Here is a 23,063-nt window from a genome sequence, read left to right as displayed (position 1 = left end):
TTCAAGTTTTTGTAATTTTGTGACCTAGTAAAAAGACATCTACAGAGAGAAGAACATGTAGAAAAAATACAGTTTAAATTTAATATTTACATAAAAAGACACATTTTTTTTCTTACTGTCTGAAATTAAATCAGACCAAATGTCTCTTGCTTTAGGTAATTTAGAATTACCAAAAATATTTATATTCCCTAAATGCCAGAAAAATTTATGACATTTTTTTTTAGGGATTTTCTTTGTAACTTTATGAATTCAGAACTTTAAATACTGAATGATTGCTGTCTCTTTAAACAATGAGGGAAAGCCCATATGATGATGTCAATGGCTCCAATTAACATTTGAGTTATTTGGAGGCTCAAATTTAGGTAGCTATAAGTGATCTAAAACAAGAAAAATTTGGTCTGATTTCACTTAAGACAGTGAGAGAAAATGTCCTTTTAATCAGTGTTTGTATGTAAATATCTGGTTTCAACTGTATTTTTCCACACAGTTGAAGTGAGGAGGAGGAAGTCAAAATAAATGTTTTTTGCTAGCAGTAACTTGGAGTTAAACCGGAACCCTGAGGAGGAATTTAAAAGCTCTCTGTTGCAGTTCTGGCAATTTTCATATTGATGTAATTTATGTTTTCGTTCCATATTGTTACTCAGACACAGATATTCATATTTTACACACCAGCTGTTTGTAAAGGTCTCCCTTTCATCCACATCAATTTGTGCTCCAATTATTTAGCTTTCAAAATGTTGCGAGGACTCATTCAGGTTAACCAAACTATATATCCAGAGAATTATGTGCTGTGTATTCCAATTAAAAAGGTAATTTTCATGGAACAGTCCACATCTTATTTACCACAATAGTCCAGTTGATGCTGCAGATCTAGATGTCACATCATTGTACATATATACTGTACTCAAAATGTTCTTAGAATACTTTTCTGCTTTGAAAATTCAGTTTTGATCCAAGACTTTTAATGTTTATAGATTTTGTTTGACACTGAAACATGATAAATATGTGCCTTAATAATCAACAACATACATTTTCAGCCTATCCGCAGAATTCAAAGGAGATGTAATAGTAATCTTGTAACTCTGCAGGTTTTCTGAAAGTCTTTTAAAGTTTTTCTCTGAACTTTAGCTGTTTATTTTCACTCCAGTGCCTGGCTATTTTGAGAGGAATGTGTTTGTGTTTGATAAGCCACTTAGCTGTGACCCATAGATCACGCCGACATTAAACGGCACATGATCACATGATGAACATGATCACTTTAAGAAACTTTACCACAGATATTCAGTTTCTTCCAATTTATTTGGTTGAGACTCTGAAAAATACAGATGAAATAGTGTGTGTAACATAAATTGGTATTTTAGCACCAACAAGGTAATTCCCAAAAAGATATTAGTGTATGTTTTTCTAAACCAAAAGCCTTAACCATTATTGAGTGGGAGTGAAGCAGAGAACTTGTTATTGGAAGTGTTGGCATCTAACATCTCCAAGCCACTCTACTATCTCCATGAAAACTTGAACATAAATATTATTAAATTTCTCAGTATCATGCAGTGTTAACTTTTGGTCAAAAATCTTGCTTTCTAGGCATGGTAAAGCTGCCAAAGTGTCTGTAGTGGTAAAACATAGCTTTCTAACATTATGTTATAAGATCTGGATGGTACACCCAGTGTAGATAAAATAAAATTGTTAAAAATAAACCTAATGTAATGCACCCACTTTAAAGTCATGGTTTATGTATGTCTGTGTGTAAATTTTATAGCTCTGGCCTCTTCTCCTGAATAATTAATGTGGCTTAGTACTGCTAATCAGACAAATGCGCACACACAGTGAAAATTGCAAAAGTTTACGTGTGTGTGTGTGTGTGTGTGTCTATCCTGTTGAAGTAACACTCCTTTTACCCTTGCTAATTAGTAGCTGGAGGCTAATTAGTGGATTAATAGGCATTCGGTTTACCTCAGATATCCCCTCGTCTTTCTTCAGTAACACCACATGTAGGACATTAGTGTTATTTTTTGCACTCTTTTTTTTTTAATGCTCTCTGTCAGTCACTCTCTGACCTCTGTTTGCACTTTTTTTCCCCACCCTCTATTACCTTCATCTGCACCTCACCTCCAGTCACAACACCAAAACTACATCGTGGCTCGATCCGCGGCTAGCGAAGAAAGCGAAACCACCCGAGGAGTGCAGGGAGGACGGTGAGTCTGAGCAGCCTGTTTGTTCTCTTAAAAGCTTTAGTTCACGTTCACGAGAGTCAAGCTCATCTCTGGGAATTCGTAGGTGTGTGTTGTCTCCACGTTTCCTGCTGCTTCTGCACCTGATGTCTCTTTATAACACACTGTTTTCCCTTCCTGGAGGATGAACTCATAAAAACACCCAGCTGTTAGAAATGTGTGCTGCTGGTCTCTTGGTTCTCCAGAGGTTTTAATTCACTTTTGATGGAAGGATTTTTAAATCCAGACAGAATAAAATGAACAAATGAAGTCCAACTGGCGAGAAAACTAATGTGTTTTGCCTTATTTCGACACATTGCAACCTGAGTGTATTTAGTTGAAATTTTTTGGGAGGAAAATTTTGAAACAAGTGTATCCTGTATTTAACTCTTGTGATTCCACTGATGAAGAGTTTCCATTAATGGTTTGTGTTGTTTTGGATAATCTATACCTGGTTTGTCCTGAGATTGAATGTCTCCTGGAAATCCACACTACAGGCTAAATTTGGTCTCAGTTATGGTTTCAACAGTGTTTGGACAGCAAAGCGCTGCATGCAGAACATTAAGCTTAGGACGCATAAAGTGATTGCATTTTATATATATAAATATATAAAACCGTCTCTTCTTGTGTTTATTACGCCACCATTTGATTAAGAGCTACATAAAACAGAGCAACCAGATCCAAAGGTAAGGTGAACATTTGTTCGACTGTATCAGCCTTTAGCCAACAAATTAGCTTGCGATGAAATTCACTACAGTGAATCTGAATCAATATCTTTTTTCCTCTGTTTTCCATCTGTTCTGTATTTTTTTCTCTACATACTGTAGTTGTAGCTTAAATTCCCCTCCCCCCATTTCTTCTTTCAATCCCCTCTCGTTAAATTTTCTACTCATTTTTTGTCTTCTCCCCCACACTACATCCCTCCCAATCTCGTCTTTGGGCAGTACTGGGCCAGACTGTGACGGGAATGCTAATAACCCCAGTCAGCTCCGCATAAGCTGGCTCTTACTCTCCAGATTCAAAGTTGGACAGAAAAACATGTGGACACCACTGCTGTCATTGAACAGATCTATATGGTCTAAATGCAACAATAATCAGAAGACACTTCCATTCTTAATTTTTATTCACTTTTAACAATGCAAGTGTTTTTTGATGGCAATGAGCGGTTATCAGAATCTGTTTGTTTACAAGTTTAATTCTTATATTTGCATCCTTGGTAGTAAGAGAAAAAAAGAGATATTTCTTTTCTACTTTGTGCTACATGGTTTCTCGTAAAATATGAAAATAGCTTAAATAGATATATTCAGGAAGAATTTATCTCTTGCATCAGCCTTCTGGTTAAGATTGCTCATCTTAATATTTCAGTACGGATGACACATTAACTGCAGGATCTGGACTTTTTGTGCTGCGTTTTCTGGGGCCCCATCACTTTGACAGCAGAACCCAGGGACAAAGCAGAACATCGAGGGGGGGATTCTGGTTTACCACTTTTTAAATTACTGTGAACCTGTGGGTATGTAGCTTGTCATAAAATATAACAGGTTCTGCTTTCTTCATTCTTTGGACTGCTTTTTACATTTGCCATTTTTGTCTCTTCCTCAAGGCTGTCATGCACTGCAAAACACAAAATCTTAGAGAGTAATTTTGGTCTGGTTTCTAGTGTAAATATCTTGTTACACTTGAAATAAGACAAAACTAACTTAAAGCTATCTTTTTAGCAAGTTATAGAGGCTTGTTTTAAGTAAATAATTCCTTAATATTGTCTGCCAATATTAAGGACCTACTTCTATTGGCAGACAAATTAACTTATAACGTGGGAAAAATGTCTTGTTATAAGTTTAAACGTCTGCCAACAGAACTAGCACTTTTTCATCAATATTAAGGAACTATTTACTTAAAGCAAGCTTATATGCCTTGCTATAAAGTTAACTGTAAGTTAGTTTTGTCTTATTTCAAGTTTCCTAAGACATTTGCACAAGAAACTAGACAAAAAATAGATTTTGTGTTTTTGCAGTGTGGCAATAAGATGGATTTGCCACAGTTTTCCTTGTCCATATGACTGTATTTTCATACACATCTTCAGCTCTACTGTAGGCAAATGAGATAATTTGACTCAATAATTGACATCAACAAGATGTCAATTATAAACTTAGCGCAAAAAGAATGTTTTATTTGGGGTTTTTTTCTATTGCTTGATTGAATTATATGTGTTGAACCCATGAAAAACTTGCCAAATTATCTCTGCAACAAATAGGTTATGCTTTTGACTCTATCTGTTTTTTTTTCTTCAGGCTTTTGTGCCCCAAGTGCTGACAATCAGGTGCCTGTTTGATGCTTGATTATTAGCATCTGTAAGAAATACCCAACTATAGATGTGAACTGGAATCTGCTTCAAGCAATGCACATTTAACTGATTTAAATTTCACTTGTGCAATAGGGCAAATTAAAGCTGCTGTTCTGCAAAACTGAGTTACAGCATTACTGTGACTAAACTCCAAATTGAAGGTCAAGTACAGCTTGACCTCGGCAGTTTGGGTTTGCCGTTTGTGTCAGATGAACCAACACAACCAAACTGACCAATCAGTCACTGATGGTTGAAGGATGACGCACTGTCCCACAGCAGTGTGTGACCACGCTGTTCGCTAGCATATGAAGAACTTACTACACACGACTGAGACCCCTGTTTGAATTAATTGTTAAATAATGAATAAATTGCCATTTTATTCTTGTTTATTGAAAGTTTTTTCATCCAATCAAATACCAAGCCTTTTGGGATTGGCAAAGATGATTTGACAACACAAATTCCTGAGTTTTTGAGTTAAGTATGCGTATTTTTTGTGCTCAAACATAATGCTCTGTTAAATGTATTAGCCTTTCATCAGCGTACATGTGGGAGAACATTGGCTGCCATTTTCCTTTTGCTCTTTTGGTGTATTGATACAGAGATGGGGCACAACAATTCGTGCCCCATATGTGTTGGGAGCCTCATGGAGAGGTGCTGCTGCAACCTAGTCGCTCTCTAAAAGCTCTTGAAGGAGATTAGTGGAGAGTGCAGAGAGATCTTCATCCACTATGAAGGCTGCTTCGTTGCATTTTAGTCTACTTCTTAAAGAGAATCATAAATCTTTTAAATAATGTAGTAAACATACAGTACTAGCTCACCTCCTTTTCTTTTTCTTATTCAGCTTTCTCTCTCAAGTATCCAACCAAACAGCCGGGTTTCTTGGTACAGTGTTTTTGCTGTATGTAAACATTAACGCGGTCTGTTTTGATATTAAAGTAGACCGCGATTATGTCTGAAGTGGTGCTTCGACTGATGGATTTAAATTTCCAACACAGAGGCCAGAGCTTCATTTTCTTTTATTTTGTCTCTTTGAAGTTGATTTGTCCTTTTCTTCGGGTTTCTGTGTTTCTATCTTGGGGGCTGCAGTTTTTAAAGGAACTTATTTCTGTGAGCTAAGCCTGCTGGCAGAGGATTTTGAATCAAAGGCTGTTTGCTGAATTTTTGTGAAGGTCCTGGATGACACATCGTATCCTCTTACCGCACCCTTGGAATCCCACCTTTTCTGATGGGTAAGCACTTCAGCAGCCACAAGGATTTGTTTTTACAAATCCTAGTGATTATTAGACATTTTTTGTTTTAATAATTATTTAGATGTTGATTTGGTTTTTTTTTTGTTTCTATTTTTGTGTCAGCCGCGCATGTTGAATAAAGTATGTAGAGAGCAGAGTAGATCTTGAAGGATAAAAGTAGACAGAATGATATAATAAAAGTGAGCAGGCAACATAAGGAAGAAGTGGGGCCGATTTTAAATGCCCCTTTGCCTGAAGGATTTCTCAGTCTCACAGCCTCTGGCAGACAGCAGACAGATATTCAGAGGAACTTTCATCAGTTGCTGGTTTCCTTTTCCCTCTTGTTATTCCCTTTTTGTTGCCTCCATCTCATGCATGTCTGGTCTTTCTGCTTCACTTTCCTTTGGCATCTCATATCCTCATTCTGCATTCTCTTTCTCCTTGTGCGGTCTCCCAGGCCTCTTTTGCTCCCATGCTGCATTTTGGTGAATCTGGAAAGAGGTTTGTTTGTGTTGATGTGTTGGTACGAATGTTGGTGAAACCTTCAAACACATCAGCAGGTCCTGTATCTGTACACTGAGGCGCACTCAGAGTTTGTAGCAAGAGATCTGCATCAGATGGAGTATTTTTGCTTAAGCTTGTCTGCTCAAAGGAAATTGTGCAAAGGTTTTTCTTTGTACAGTTTCAAGTCCTTTTTTTCAGCTCGTTGTAAGCTACTATGTAGCAATAATTGTTACTTTTTCATTTTGAATCATACAAAAAATAAAATCATGTCCTATATTTTTATTTTAAAACAACAATGCATTATTTTGACTCAAGGTTGTCATGCTGTGATCGTTTCAATCTGAGACGACAAAAAATATTTTGCTGCATGGATGAATGCCTGATTTTGTCATAAAATGGGGAAGCAAAAAGAGAGAGAGAGAGAATTACAACCTGCGCCCTAGAAAATAAAGCAAACATCACTAAAAAATAAAACAAGTATAATGTAGCATCTTTTAGTTTGTGTTCATTATTTTAGATCTAAAACCTCCAACATGCATCTTCCCCAAAAACGTAGTGTTTTATCCGGGGAGTTTAGTTTGCTATTTGTTTCATCAGTGGCTTAGGAGGATAGATCTCCATAGGTTAGTGCTAGAAATTCAGAGTTTCATCCCCAAAAGAAAGAGTGTTTACTGATGGGATTTGTGATAAAACAGTAACTGGGATGCTGCGAGAGACACAGACTGAGTGGCAGAGTGTGTATTCACGTGTTGTTTCAGGACATGACGCCGACAGGTCCAGCCCCCACCTGGGGAGTGAGAGAGAAGTGGTTCTGCTTAAAGCTCTGATAAAACCTCAGATGGTTTTACTTTTCCTTCTGATGGTTGTTTTGCCGAATAGATCACATCGAGAGGAGTTAACTCAGATTGTGGTGCTTATTGGACTGAACCAGCTCAGACGTGAAGGAGAGCATCAGATGTTTAATTTAAAAGTTTTTGATTTGGTAATTCACAAAAAGGTGAAATACAAACTGAAACCGTATATAATTGTCAGACTGTAGGGGTGAATAGCTTGTTTTGAACAAAACGTAAGTTTGCTTCCCTAATTTAAAAAAGAAATGGGGAAATACTTGTTTCATTTGCTCCATTTTTTAGGTTAAGGGGTAGGGTTAGGGTCGGCCCAAAGCATAAGCAAACTAAGCAGTCGCTTAGGGACCCAGGGCCACTAAGGGGGCCCCTCAGTGGAGCTGATTTGTTTTTTTGTTATTTTTTTTAGTAATAATTTCTGTGTCATTATAATATCAAAAACACACAATTTCACTATGAATTGATTGGTTTACAACAATAATATATATTTGATAATGTATGTAGAAATTATTTTATGGATAAAAAGAAAAAAGAAAATTGCTCTTGAAGGCCCCTGGTGGCCGCGGTAGATACTGCACGCTTCGCCGGTAACTTGAGCTGCCGCGCAACGTGCGGTGCGCATCCAAATGTCCAAAGCTCTGGCAGAAGTTAAGTAAGCAAAACTATGTCTCAAAAAAGGACTTATCCTTCGGGGAGGGAGAAAAGAAAGAGGGAGAATAGAAAAAAGCCAAGATAGAGGTTTGTTTTAATGTGTCTTGGTAATGTAATATAATGTAAAAGATTTGTAAAGCTGCTAATAGAAAATTAGCTTGATAGCGACCTGGAAAGGTCCAGTTCAACAGCCAAACATTTATGCTAGGTTCTTTATGTTTGTGTGAAACTGAGCTTAACTCCTGCTTGACTCTGTATATTTCTGAGGTATTTTTGGCTTCAAAATGCTGTGTTTGATAACAATAATTAAAACTTCTATCGGCCAATCATGATCCTCCAAAATTAAGGAAATCGGCACCCAGAAATCAACTGGTCGATAAATCAGTTGGCCAATAAATGTATCCTATATTATACATGTATATAATGTAAACAGCACTGCCAGAAATGCAATAAGTTTATGGCAGGTGTGTGAATGATCTAATGATCGAGCTGCTGGTTGCAGCCAGTCCACATTGTTAACAGAACTAGAGGGCCCCAAAACCAAATTTTGCTTAGGGCCCGATGGAGGCTTGGGCCATGGGAAGTGAAAAATGTCTTAAATTGTCAGAGACTGAACATAGCCTGGATTAATAATATCCACATTCTCATTGTTGCATAAAGCTTAATGTAGCCTAATGGATCAAGTAATTTCTGATGCAGAATAAATACAAAACATAACCATAATATTCTTTAATTTAGTTGCACATTTAATCAGAAAGTTTAACAATTCAAATCGGTCAAATTCATCTCTGTGGAGAGTGCAGGTTCTTTTGATGCAAACATATCTGTACAGCCAGACCAGAAATATTCCTTAACTTAAAATCCCAAATTTTTCATTTGTAAATATTTGTTGTCTTTGTATGAATTTGATCAAGTACAGTAAAAATGAAGCTCATCCCTTGAAGTTCTGGGGTTTTGGATAAATCTTTCACAAATATTTTCATTTTGGCTTTATCTTTATTTAATAAATCATGACATTTTCAATCAAAAGTCTGGTTTGGTATATTGAAGGTAGATTTAAATACCTGAAAACGACCATATCATTGCTCAATTTTAAATTTTTTTTACCATAAATGTATGCTTGATATTCATGTTATTTCAATATGTTGATATGCAGTTTTTTATATTCAAGTCTTTAAATAATTAAATGCTAAATATTATCTATAAATAAATTGCACACAATGAAATTCAGCCTAATTAGTTGCGAGTCCCATCAAAACTTGACTCACAATGCCAGTTATTTAGTTATTTCTTTGATTAAATGAAATGTTTTAATGAAGCTTCTGTTTTTCTGTAAAATGTATTTCCTAAGGAGTCACATAAGGTCACCCATGTGTTTTCTTCTGCTCATTAGTCAGGAAGACAGCTGGCAGAAAAAGTAATCTTGACATAAAAGCTTCACATTTGGACTTTTCTTTCATTCAGACTCTAATCAAACTACACAAATGAGCCTCTCGGAGCCACAGATACGTCTTCAAACATGGCGAAGAATCAGATTTGGAATAAAAGGAGAATGTACTTTTACTTGTTAAGATATGCAAACACTGTTCAGCCTTTTAATACGCAGCACATACACACTCTGCAAATATGTGAATGCTTAAACACACACACACACACACACACACACACACACTTTTTCTATGTTTCAGCGGCAGGAAACAGAGACAAGACGCAGCCCTGAGCTCAAGCAAGGGGAGAGGGAGGGGAAAAAAGACTTTTACTGCTGGTTTCCATGGAAACTGTCTCCCGTTCAGTTTAGGGGGAGGGCAAGCAGCGAGCGCATAAGTTAGGCCGACATTTAAGGTGGCTCACGGACAGGGTGGGAGGGGATTATTTAAGGTGGTATAAAGTAGGTTTGGTTGCTGTGCGGCCAGAATAAGGAGGGTCGTGTGAGGTAATGGCTGAGCAGAGCGAGTCCGCTGAGAGAATGATAATGCAGACCGGCGATAATTGAGGTGTGGTCTCCTTTCACCTTGGACTGCACAGTCAGCATGCTCCATTGCCAGGACGCACACACTTTGACACACACATTCTCACATGGATTATTGATATCAAGATCACGGATCTGCCAGTAATTACATTAAAGCGTGAGGGATGTTGCTGTAATATCAGCGTCACGCAAAGCAAATAATTGTAAAAATGATAAGATTGAGGATTTATGTGTTGATGTGTGCATCAGTGATTGTTGTGATTATGTGTTATACGCTGCTGTTTATGCAATGTCTGTGTTTCCCACCTAATCACAAAACAATGCTTTTTGTTCAAGCGTATAAAGTCTCCTTAGAGTAGCTGGTATTTACTGTTTTGTGTGAGACATAAATTAATTTTGCTTATGCAGCCCAGAATGGCCTTTAGTTCTGCAAAGCTGGCATGCATATGAAAAAAAAATGTAGACCATAAATGCTTTTGTATATTTCAGAAATCAGAAATTTTAATTTTGTCTTTCTTCTATATTATGAGAACTGATTAATGCAGTGTAACACATGTAATTCAATCAATTAGTCTTTATTTCTGGGAGCATTTTCATACACAACTAAACAAAGAACTTTTATATAAGCTAATAACGTGAGGCAACAGAAACAACAAAAACAAATGGAACAGAAAGAATTACCTAACCAAGGCCAAGATTTGAAAATAAATAAATGTGAATAATTCATGTTGTTTTGAAGAACTGGAGAAATGCAACTGTGTTGAAGAGATGGAGGAGCAATTAGACATAGAAGACAATAAATACTCAGACTGTGGATTCAGAATCCTCTAAATTTTAGAAACATTAAATAAATAAAAAAAATTTAAATGTGTAAATGAATAGAATATAATAGAAGAGAACTAAGATCTGTACTTAATTTGGTATAAAAATAGATAATTATAAGATTTTACATGACATAAAAAAATAATAAAAACTGTTATGTTCTAAAAAGAAAAAAGAGAGCATAGTGTGTTAAACACTTACAACCATTGCATGAAATAAATTAATGCAGATTTGAAATGCTAATTTAAGTTCAAATTTAGGTGTAATTTCATATTCACTTCATGTACATTTGGTATATGTTTAAGTAGCCTCCACAATGTGATCTGCAGCAATGGCCTGATAATAACTGTAAGTTATCTCATGCTACATTATGGCTGCAGAGATGAAGGTGCACTCGCATTAGCATGTCGAATGCTTGTAGAAGCAACATGGCCGAGATCTGGCATTGTTTTCTGACAAATTTATTTGACGTCTTGGGGACACGTCCAGGGTCGTCCACATAAAGCGTCAAACTTTCATCCCTAAATCGTTGGGTGACCAAAAACAGATTGTTAATTTTTCACCACTCATTCCAAGACACACACTCTCATTACAGAAAACGCTTGTGCTTCATTAGCATGCATGAAAGATGTGATGGATCTTAATGTTTTCCCAAATGTTCCTCATCCCTTCACACTTAGACCCACATGAAATGTGTCTTTAAATATGTCTAAATATATGCCAAAATTAAAAAAATCATGTGATTGCGGCTATAGTGCTGCAAACGGTTGCTTAGTATGTTGGGTTAATTTTTAAAGGGTAATTGTTTACACAATAAAAGAAGATTATAAATAATCCCTGGCCTTGATCCTTTTAGATATTATAGAGTGAGAAAAATGCCAATAGCATTCATAACCGCTGTTAAAACTGTAATTTTATTCAGAAAGCCAGATAGCTGAAAAGCAACATTATGAAGCAGAAACCAGTAGCAACTCTTCTGCATCGCATCACTTCCTCTTTCTAATGAGTCTATTACTCCCATTCTTACCCCCAAAGTTGTCAGTTCTGCTTTACGTTTATAGATTTTGTACGTGTGTATTTGTGTGTGTAATTGAATGTCTGTACTGAGCTGAGGTCAATCTAAATCCTTCGTGACTCAGAGTTGGTGCATTTTCCTGCTTTTACAGTCTGTGTGACACATTGTGTTTGTCCATCTGCAGTTATTTTCTGTCAAAGTTAAACTGTGAAGTACAGGACACGAGAGTGACTTAATGTGGCAGTGTGAGAAAGAAGATCAACGCCTCACAAGCAGTTGCTGATGAATGTTAATCAGAAATATAACATCTTTATGTGAGTTTCTGAAAAAGCTTGAGCTAATGAGGGAAACTGGGCTTTTTCCTGTAGCTTCAGCTGATTTACAAGGCCACTTCTTTGTATAAAAGCTTGATGAGAGGCACCACAATGTAGGTTAAAAAACTTTCTTTTTTTTATTCAAATACTGCAGAAAGATTTCATTGCAACTTGGGGCCTGATCTACAAAGTTTCCAAATAAGCGTCGCTCTGATGCCCCCAAATAAAATCCAGTGCAACTAAATGTCTCAGCATTAAAAATTTTAATTTACAGGTCTGTAAATTTTATCTTTTATTTATCCAGCTCTTCAGTGAAGGTGTCGAAGGTTTGTAAGAGAATATTAATGTAAAACAACAAGACAAAACCAAGGAATACACTAGTGAGGAAGTTTAATGTAGGATCAAGTTGTGACACAATTCAATCTGAAAATACAAAGGATGACCAGCCAGCCTTGCAAAAGAAATTTTTAATCTTAATGGGATTTGTTTTGGTGAAATAAAGGTTAAATAAAATTTTTAAGCTGAAGCAAGTGGCCTGTTGTAGCTCTGGATGACCTGCAGAGGTGAAATAATGAGTTTTGTGAAGAGCTTTGCTAAAAGAAAGTCACAGGAAGTCCTATTTACACTCTTACTCAACCATTTAGAAAACGGGTAAGTGGACAAACATAGACAGGACACAACAAAACACGGTGGAGGCAGCATAATGCTGTGGGGATAGTTTTCTTCAGCAGAGGCAGGAGATTTGGTTAGAGTTGATGGAAACAAGAATGGAGGTAAAAATCTTCTAGGGAAGAGCCAGACCTAAAATGTCAGGCATATTCTTTCTTGTGTTGCAATGGCCCTGTCAAAGGACTAATGGAGAATCTGTTGGAAAACTTGAATATTGGTGGATTTGAGCTTGAGATATTTTTCTAAGATGAACAGTCAAGAATCTCAGTCTATAGCTGAGTTAAGGCATTAGAAAGAGTTGCAGTTGCATTGAATCGTGACTTAGAGGGCCTGAAAGTACGTGAAAACCTTCAGGTTTTAAAAACTGTGTATCATCTTGTTCACAATTATGTACTTCTGTGTTGGTCTGTAACATTAGATGACATTGAAATACATTGGAGTTTGTGGTTTTAGTGTGATTGAACACCCAAGTTTTCAAGGGATTTGAAAACCTCAGTTGTATTTAATAAATTTGATCTGATGAGGCCCATTTATCAGATTAAAAGTACCTTTTAGTCTTGAAGTAGTTATTAAACATACTTTTCATTAAGGGTACAATTCTGTATTAAAAATTGTTTCTTTATTGGTCTGGTATAATATTCTAGTTTTAAATGTCATGTTTTCATTGACTTAGCAGAAAATCATTATTAACAGAAATAAAGCTGAATGAATGTGCTTCACTTAGTAATAATATTTCTGAAAAAGACTGACTTTCCAATAATATTCTAATTTCTTAAATGGGTCTGTATCTTTGAGTGTCACTTGTAATTTAGAGTAGGAAGCGTCAGAGTTCAGGAGGTCTTGTGGTGTCTTTTACAAGAAGCAGAGACCTAAAAAAGACTCGATGACACGAGGATGAAACAAATAAGAAGTAGGAGTGGAGTAGACAATTAACAAAGCATCCACAGGAACCATCAAAAGCGAAAAGGAGTGGGTGTGTGGAAGAAAATCACAAACAGGAAGTAGTTCTGTGGGGGTATTTGGCCATAGTGTTGTGTGCACAATAAAAAATGAGCACAAAGAAAAAAAGAAGACAGATTGTTGTTTTCCTCCCTCCCTTCTTTGTAACGGCTCTTTGTTGTGATTCCTGTCGCCGTAAAGAAGCCGCTGCTGCAGATCGAAGGGTTGCCTGTCTACTAAAAGGCGCTTTGGGAACATCTGCTGTGGCTGCGAGCCCTGAGAGTCATGTTGTCTCCTCTGAGTGGTTCAATTTAGTGTCTAGCTTCCTTCTTCTGCTCTCTGAAAATACTAATAGCATTTCTCTTTTGTCTCTGTTCTTCTTTGTCTCAGAACTGCCTTATGGTTGGGAGAAAATAGACGACCCCATCTACGGCAGCTACTACGTCGAGTAAGTTGACGTTTTATTACCCTGCTTGATAATAAAACAGGGAATACACTGTTATAATGTCCATCTGAAAAAAAGAGACTATTCTGCTTAAAAGCATGTCCTTATAATCACTCTGTGTAAGTAATTAAACCATAATTACTTATACACAGTATTGTATGTAAAGCCAGAATATGAAGTAAATGTTTTAATGCCCATCATCTGTCATTTTTTCTGTAATTTGTTTTTAAAATATCCAAAAAGGACTGTTATTGAAAGGTTAACTAGTGCAAAACATTCCCAGGAGTGGGCATCCTCTCAAGTTCACCCTGAGGCCAAACTGTGCAAAGCGAAGAGTTATTACAAAACGCACAAGAGCTTCATCTCAGACCCTCGGGTTGCATCTTAAGAGTGGCACTAATTGTTTTCTTACTGGTGAAATATTCCTTCATATTCCCAATAAACTAAACAAAGCAATCTGTGTTTCTAATATATTTGAGACAATTATTAATGTATATTCTAACACACAGCCACTTAAATTTGAGGTTTTTTTTTTTTTTTTTATTCACCGGTGTTGATTTCTGTTGAAAATGTTTCAGTGTTTTCTACTAGGTGTCATAAATATTGTATATGTATGGTCTGGACGGATGAGAATGGCTTTCATAACAGCAAAAGAAAAAACAAAAAAAAACATACAGACCAAATATTGGATACATTACAATCTTTTGTATCCCAGGGGACTCGGGTGAAGCAATTTATTTACAAAAAACTTTGCACAAAAAACTATATGGATCAATATCGGTGACAATTTTTGGTAAAAATACTACAACAATGAAAACCAGTTAAAACTTCACAATTTATGCATATAAATCCTGATAAACACATATATAAAAAAAACAAGAAAATGTGCTACTGTATAATATTTCTACAGCAAAAGAGCTTTTATTTGTTTGAGTCCAAAGGACATTGGAGGAGCATGTAATAAAGAAACCTGCAAGAGCTAAAAACAATGGCAAGCTCTCTTTGATTTTTCAAAGCTGCTTGTGGAGCAGTGTGACCAGAACTACATGAGAAATTTGGTCATAAAGCTGAAGTCCACAGTTGGTGAAAGTCAAATAACATGTCAGAGTAAAACACCTCATGTTGGCTGTAAAGTTTGGTTGTGAAGAGCTGCTTTAAGAGCTGCAATAGTTGGACAGCTTTCAGTCATGGAGTTCAGCATGAACCCTTCTGCAAACCAAAGTATTCAGGAGTCAAATGTGAGACCATCTGTCCGACAAACAAAGTTTGTTCATGAAAAGCACAACGATCCACAGCATGGCAGCAAATATGGAGTGAAACCATATTTTAGGCGTTTCTCGAATAGCTTAGTCTAAGTCCGGACTCCAGTCTAATGAAAATGTTGAGGCAGGACCTTCAATTAGTTGAGGATAAACATAATCCCTCAACCTCCAATGAATGTCTGCAAAGTAAAGTGAGCCCAAAAAATTCCCCACAGCAGTAACCAAGATGGACGAAATCCTGGAGTGATTGCTTTGAGCTGCTGCAGCTGCTTTGGTTTTTACTTTTCAATCTACTGAATATCTAAATCTAAAATTTGTTGAGTGTAATTTTTCATCTTTGACTATATTTACCTCATTCAGAAGATTTTCCATTATCTTCTAGTATGTAAGAATTATTATTTAATTTTTTTTCCAACGCTCTGGTTCTAATTTTATTATGAAATATGAATCCTTGAAATCTCTATTGACATTTATCTGTGCTACTATTTGCCTTTGACTTAGAAAATTAAATGTGTGCATGTGTGTTTTATTAAATACATGCGCTTTCAAAAATGGTTTCTTTTTTAAGCAGGAGAACATTTGTGCACATTTTAGGCAAACTTTATAAATATTTTAAAGCCATTTCAACAACTTATAGCAAACCTATTAGCTGGTTTTGAACTGGTTTCATAATTTCTCTCATGTTTTTTATGATGTCATAAGTGAACTGAAGTAGAACATGGAGTAAAGTTAGCTGAAAATCTGAACAGAGCTGCAGAAGAGACATTTACGCTGCTATTTTTAACCTTCCTGATAAAAATAAAGGTTTTTAAATTATTGTTGGAAGATTTGTCAAATTTTCGATGTGAGATTATGCTAATAAAATAAAAAAATATTAACATATCTTTACCGAGACTTCTAATAAAAGTGACTGTTAATGAATCTCCAGGGAGTCGAATCCAGCAGTCTGAAGTGTTATATTCTTATTTATGAATCCCTACCTTCTAATCAAGTTGTTATTCCAGAGCTGTGCTTTTATCTTGCTTTTTTACGGCTGACAGAGCATCTCTAAAGGATTTTCTGTTCATTCTAATGATGCCCTGTATTTTCAGTCACATCAATCGAAGGACTCAGTTTGAAAATCCAGTCCTTGAAGCCAAGAGACGTCTGGAGCAGCAGAGACAGATGCAGAGCCAGGGACTCTCTGCTCTGCCTTTACCCACAATATACAGAGGTATGATCCCAACATCACCTAATGGAGATCCTGCTCATGCAACAACATAGACCCAATATGAGCTGTTCAAAATGAAGTTGCTAATTTTGAGTGTTTCCTGCCAAAACGGGCCCTTTGAGTTATCCTGAACTACCCCTAAGAGTTTGCAGTTTCATATGCACCAGATGAGGCAGATGTCACAATGTGCTGCGCAGGGTTGGCTGGAGATCGGGGGACGTTCATGCAATAGGAGAACATTCTCACCCCGAGGCCCCCGGCCGGTCAATCCAGGCATAAATGTGACGACATATGAACCCAACACGTTACGTTCTGCTTGATCTGAGAGTCTGCTTACCAGGGAAACGCATTGTAGATGAACTCCGGATTTTATTTAATGCAAAAATTAAAACAAAATTATTTGTTTTGATGTGGCAAAACAAATGCTTGCTGGTTTTGACAGCAGAGAAGATGTGAAATTTAACAAAAAGCTTGTCTCTGAATGTAGAAAAGCCGTTATTTACGAGGGACCCGACCCAGCTGAAGGGCACCTTCCTGTCCACGGCCCTGCAGAAGAGCAACATGGGATTTGGCTTCACGATTATTGGAGGCGACGAGCCCGACGAGTTCCTGCAAGTGAAGAGTGTTATACCAGACGGACCCGCCGCTCAGGACGGGAAAATGGACACAGGTAATTACTGGATGCGTAATGGAAACTGGTTTGATGTGTAAGAAAAAATAAAAACAGCTTCTCCTGCTGGATTAATGTATTTGTAGAGATGTTTAAGTGTGGCATCGTGGTTCTGACACGTAGCCATGATGGACTTTGGGTTCTTGCCATAGATGAGTATATGAAGTAGATTTTCCTGCCAGAAGTTTAATTTCACTGTCCGTCGAGCCGAGCGCATCAATGCCAAGTAAATATTGATGCTGCGCTGTCACAACGCTTTTCCATCATCTGCTATAATAATGCTTTAGTTTTAGCTGGCAGAGGTCACAAAATCTGCCAACAATACAAGGACGCTTTGAACGTCCAGATCAATTCATTTAAATATTTTCTTGATCAACAGTTTTCAAAACAGCTGACTGTTTTGAAATTTTTGCTCAAAGCTTTTTGTGCAGGAGGATTTGGATCATGGTGTTGCTTGTTTGTACTTTTATGTGTAATACTGCGGTGGCGGTCGGTGCTTCTTGCATGACCAGCGCCCTGGTTAGTATCTTCAAATACTAACCAGTTGCTCAAATAATTAAAACAGGTATGTTCAAGCCCAGTTCTTCTTCAGTGCTGGAAAAGAGACGCATCTAAAAGTAGCAGGGTATCATCTCTCCAACACCAGACTTGATCACCACAGAATTAAAATGAGAAAATGAGCATCTCCAAAGGGTTAAAATACAGCGCAGTTCTGCACAAAGCTAGTCTGCTCATGTTTCTCCTTTAAAATGCCTTAAAAAAATTAAATAAATAAATAAATATCTAATTATCCATACTACCGATTACAACTGACTACTACATTCAATCATTGAAAGTAACAAGAAATCCACTCAGAGCATCGGAACGGACAGGAGCTTCTTAAAGAGACAGAGGCCAATTTTAAGGCATCAGATATGGCTATGATCAAAGTTTCTGTGAAGTTGTTTTTGATATATAGAGCATTTTCAGAACAACTGAAGTCAGTATTGTTACTTTACTGCGGTATAAAGTGGCGGAAAATACATAATGTCCATTCTCATTCCTTTACAGCAGGGGTGCCCAAAGTCGGTCCTCGAGGGCCGGCATCCTGAATGTTTTAGTTCTCTCTCTGGTGGAAGTAACAACCTTTTCAGCATGTCAGTGTTCTTCTTAGGCCTTCTAACGAGCCATTGTTGGATTCAGGTGCGTTAAACCAGGGAGAGAACTAAAACATGCAGGATGCCGGCCCTCGAGGACCGACTTTGGGCACCCCTGCTTTACAGAGAGATGTTTTGTCTTTTAAGTTACCGCTGTAACACATGCTGGGGTCTAGAAAAGCCTGAACTCCTAGGTAAATAGCTTTGTGGAGACAAGAGCCATCGACTGTTCTGCACGTCATCTGATGGTGGCCGCAGAGACCCGGTCAGGACCAGCTGCCCTTAAAGAGCGGACCAGAAAAACTGCCTCCCCAGTAAAAATACAGCTGTCATGAACATTACCAAAGCATGTGGATGTAATATCACAAACATGATGTGTTGATGAGGTCAGACTGTTGTGCTGTTGCCACTTCACACCTGATCTTTCACACATTGTGCAGAATATGTCAACCTTCCTCCCCTAATAATTTTGGAGATCTATCTAAGCAGCAAAACCTCCTGATGAAATCTGTTTGCTGCTACTGCTGCTGCCATCTTTACCTTGCTTTCTCAACACCTCAGCACCCCTTAGGTGGTAGGGTGGGGTCAGAGTTCAACGATCCTTTCCTCACTTGCTGACATGCACATGTTCAGGGAATAGGGATGACCTCATCTCTCCCTGACAGGCATGACTGTGTCTTTATTGGCTAATGAAGATGAATTTAAACATTTACAGGTGAGCTCTCTGACTGAATTCTGAAAAAGTTCAAGGAGAATTAATATTTGGACAACTTTCCTTATTTCATTTTCTCTTGCTAAAGTTTTGCCAAAATATTCCAGTTTATGAGATGTCTCTTAAAATCTACTCTTAACGGAATAGAAATTACAGGAAATGATAAACTGTGCTCAGAGGTTTGTTATCTGCAGAAATATTCATGGAAGCATATTCAGGGCGCCCCATATTTGAGCCTTTGCTTCCCTTCCAGGCATGAACTTTAGTTTCCCTGCACGCTTTCTTTTCTCTCTCTGCTCTGGTAATAAAAGACTGAAACTTTATTGGTTGAATCTCAAGCAACACCTTCATTATAGGATCTGTTTCTGTTTCCTGAGTTCCACTGCTGGTGAAAAATGGGAGGTATTATCAAAAATAATACACACAAAGAGTTAACACTAAATTGCCCGCTTGTGTAGTATTAATCCCCTGAATCTTAAAACCACATGAGATTCAGACTCAGCACAAGAGGCGGTATCTTCTCATGAGGATCATTGAGTTACAGACCCAACATTAACCAGCGTGTTTTCATTTGGATTCTCCCTGAGCAACACATGAAATCCTCCTCTGCCTGCTTGTGAACTGCAGACTCTTTATGGATACGGATGCCTACAAGAGCATTCGCTTGGTTCATACATAAGCTCTTTATGTATGTGATTTAGGCTGAGTTTACAGAAACAATAACCGGTGGAGGCTTAACCTTGGTGCAGACTTTTAAAGCTGTAGGCACAAACTGTTTGTTGTTGGCCTCATGCCTGGCGCGGCTGGTGTCTAAATGTCTCATTCAGAGCAAATTTCTAAATCTATCTCTCTGCTGCTCTCATTGTTCCTGTTTTATCTATTTCTCTTTATTTATTTTATCTCTGTCTCCCTCTTTCCTTTTAAGTTTGCTCCTTATTGAGCTGCCTTATCTGACCGTGTCGTCTGATGCTTCCCCCTCCGTCTTCATCCTCTGCGTGTTTTTGTCTGTTTTCTTTTTCTCCTCTTTACTTTTTCTCTCTTTATCCCTCCATCCTGGTCTGTCAGCCTTGCTCTCTGTTCTGATTTTTTTCCCCCTTTTCTCTCCAATTTGCTCGTCTCCACTCTGTGACATTGCCAGAGCTGCACTAGCTCACACTTTCACATGCAGGGACTCACGCAGACACCCTCTGACTGAGATTAGCTGGCCTATTTGGCTGTGTGGCATTGCTCTCAGGGATTGTGCATGATTGAGGATTTGACATGTCTGGTGTGGGTATATATGTGTGTGTGTGTCTGCAGCAGTGTAAAATAAAGTATTTGAGGCAGATGCATTTGTCACTACACTATCACTTTTAACTGTGAAATATTACAGCTTCCTAAGCAAAGGAAGCTATGAGGTTCTGATGATATATGATAATCCATAACTGATTTCCAGTGGAGCGAAAAACTATTTGGCTCCTTCCAGATTTCTTCTATTTTTTTCTTTTTCTATCAGATTTTAAATGTTTCGTAACATTTAATAAGAGTAAAAAAAAAAAAAGCCATTTAAACAGACCTGGCCGCATGTAGATGAAAAATTGTCCCTCTTTTTGATTAATAAATTAGCTATGATTAGCATTTTCTGCTTCATTTTCACCAGTCGCACGCAGCAATGATAAATGTCTGACCAATAGAGTCAAGGAAGCACTTGGAACCTGTTGGGCAGCATAAAGTAGGCAAGAAATCATTTTCCTAATCTAAATTTATTCAAGAACAGAGAAGAAACAAAGTTGGGTTTAATATGACATTTCTTAGTTTTTGCGTAAAACCACAATGCCATTGTCATCTAGTTGAGAAAGCACAGAACCATCATGAACCTTCCCAGGTTTCCCCAGCTGACCAAATTTACTGTAAGATTACACTGAGTTTCTTATTAGTGGATTTTATTTTCTGACATTTTCTTTTCTGCTGTAGTTGGCTCTCAGTTGCCAAAATCGTTTTGGTTTTATACAGAAAAGAAACCTGGAACTTATTAGCCTCTTTTATTGAAAAATATGTTAAATCAAACAAAATTAAACAATGAAACAGGAATAAGATTATTAATAAAATATATAAACTTGTTTACACAAATAAATGTTTTGCAGAGTAAATCACTTAATATAGTGATTTGCTATATATAATAAAGATTGCTTATTCTTTGTAAAGAGAATAAGCAATGCTGTACAGAAACAAAAACCATCAATTTGGTCCTACACAGTGATCCAGTTCAGTGCCTCCCACACTGTCCTGGAAGTACCAGAATCTGAACAAAGGGCCAAATATGATCACTGTAAACAAAGAAATATTAACATAAGTAATTTATCAAAAATGTACTATTTCAACAGAAGAAAAGTGTAAATTACCTGAGGGTTTAATGGTGTTTTTCTGTAAAGTGCTGAACACTTTACAGAAGTAAACAGAGAGCAAGAGGTGGTGCTCCTCTAGTAGCCAACAAATTGTTTTTTGAGGTAGAGATATATTACAAATGGATGTTTTTTTAACAAGGAACAATGTCTATATGAATTTGTTATCTTTATCCACTGTAAACAGCTGACTGGCATTGTCTCTGAACCATTAAAAGGAATTTATCTCGAATTGTTCTAAGTCTGTAGAGCTCTATAGATTTCCTTATTCAGTGTAGGCCATTTTTCTGCAAATGTCTGCTGCTTTCATTCAGTCCTTAAGTGTCTGTCCCTCTCATCTGCAGCAGATCACCGTCAGCAGCAGGCAGGTGATACGATGTTCCTTTGTGGCTCTTTCAAGGGAGAGTCTACTTCCTCTGTGTTCCGCTGCTCCCTGTTCTGATCCCATGGAGATTTAATGGCAACAGACTGTGACAAGTTGTACTTTTCAGAGCACAGTGTGTCACACTGAAGCACTGACACTAAAGCATGTGGTTTGTGAGACATAAAACCGCCTCCAGTGTGACTAGAGCTGCTCTCACGTTCTTTCCTTCTTCTTCAGGGGACGTCATCGTCTACATTAATGACATCTGTGTGCTCGGCACGACTCACGCCGATGTTGTGAAGCTCTTCCAGTCCGTACCGATTGGTCAGAGTGTTACGCTTGTGCTCTGTCGAGGATATCCGCTGCCCTTCGACCCCGAGGACCCGAACGCTGCAGCGAGCGCCTCCCTCACGCCCATCGGACTGGAGCACCGCCCACTGGTGGTGAACGGGCGCGGCAGCTACGACCCCTATCTGGAGTATCTGTCGCTGAGCTCCCAGCTTCCCCCTCAGGCTCTGGTGCAGGCCGGAGCCTCTCACCCCGGGGACACGCATCTGGATGGCTCGTCGCTGCCGCCCACCACGCCGGGTTCGGCGTCCGCACACACGCCTCGCGATGATAATGTCTCTATGGCCTCGTCTGGGGCGGCTGGTGTTGCCGGGGCAACGGGACAAGGACCAGAGCTGCTGACGGTGACGATGGTGAAAGGTGCAGAAGGTTTCGGGTTCACAATCGCAGACAGTCCGACCGGGCAGCGAGTTAAACAGGTGATGTGTACCATCTCCTTCTTTTATTCCTTTAATATTCTTAATTATTCAAATATTATTACATTCTTTTTTGACTTAGCCTTAATGTTACCAGGAATAAACTAATTGAGATTAAAATCTTCCTACTCAAGATCTTTCTGAAACATCGAGTGAAGTCTAACATAGTTATGAAGTTATGAGTAAACATAAAGCAGAGTTAAAATAAAAAGTTGCCTTTGATTTGGTGAAGAAACCCAAGGAAGGAAAATCATACCTACAACAGCCTCAAATAATAAGGCTATATTTTAGACAGAGTTTGAATTTTAAATGATAAATTGAAAGGTCTGGAAAAAAATTATACCCTCATACTTTGAAAACTGGATGCAGAAAAAAAGTGCTTTCATTGCATTATTTATTAGATTTGCTTCTTAGCTGTGAATAATCACCAAAACCTACTTCTCTTTAAACTTTTTATGCCATTTTATGTATTTTTCTGTTTTAACAAACCAAGTAACACAGTGGGAAAAAAATCAGGACTTAAGTCTGAAGACTTTGCTGGTTGATTTTGTGTCAGGCGAACCGTGTCTGCATTGATGCAACCATGTTTTTAATCAAAACATTATAAT

At 37.8% G+C, this 23,063-nt stretch overlaps 1 protein-coding gene across 11 annotated transcripts in view; it reads left to right on the top strand.

The window, feature by feature from the left end:
- Positions 1-23,063, top strand: part of magi2b (membrane associated guanylate kinase, WW and PDZ domain containing 2b) — a 108,618-nt gene that overhangs the window by 60,722 nt on the left and 24,833 nt on the right. For 7 of the 11 annotated variants that reach the window (XM_028000419.1, XM_028000428.1, XM_028000393.1 and 4 more), the window contains exons 6-10: positions 2,116-2,195; positions 13,902-13,959; positions 16,310-16,431; positions 16,916-17,098; positions 21,929-22,461. In XM_028000419.1, the coding sequence (XP_027856220.1) occupies positions 2,116-2,195; positions 13,902-13,959; positions 16,310-16,431; positions 16,916-17,098; positions 21,929-22,461 (976 nt within the window). The remainder of the gene's footprint in view (positions 1-2,115; positions 2,196-13,901; positions 13,960-16,309; positions 16,432-16,915; positions 17,099-21,928; positions 22,462-23,063) is intronic. The other 4 variants (XM_028000402.1, XM_028000462.1, XM_028000470.1 and 1 more) reach the window with 1 other exon arrangement.

Source organism: Xiphophorus couchianus, chromosome 2, assembly GCF_001444195.1.
Source record: "Xiphophorus couchianus chromosome 2, X_couchianus-1.0, whole genome shotgun sequence".
NCBI lineage: Eukaryota > Metazoa > Chordata > Actinopteri > Cyprinodontiformes > Poeciliidae > Xiphophorus > Xiphophorus couchianus.
The sequence above is the reverse complement of the archived record's forward strand: the minus strand, read 5'-3'. Positions and strand labels throughout refer to the sequence as shown.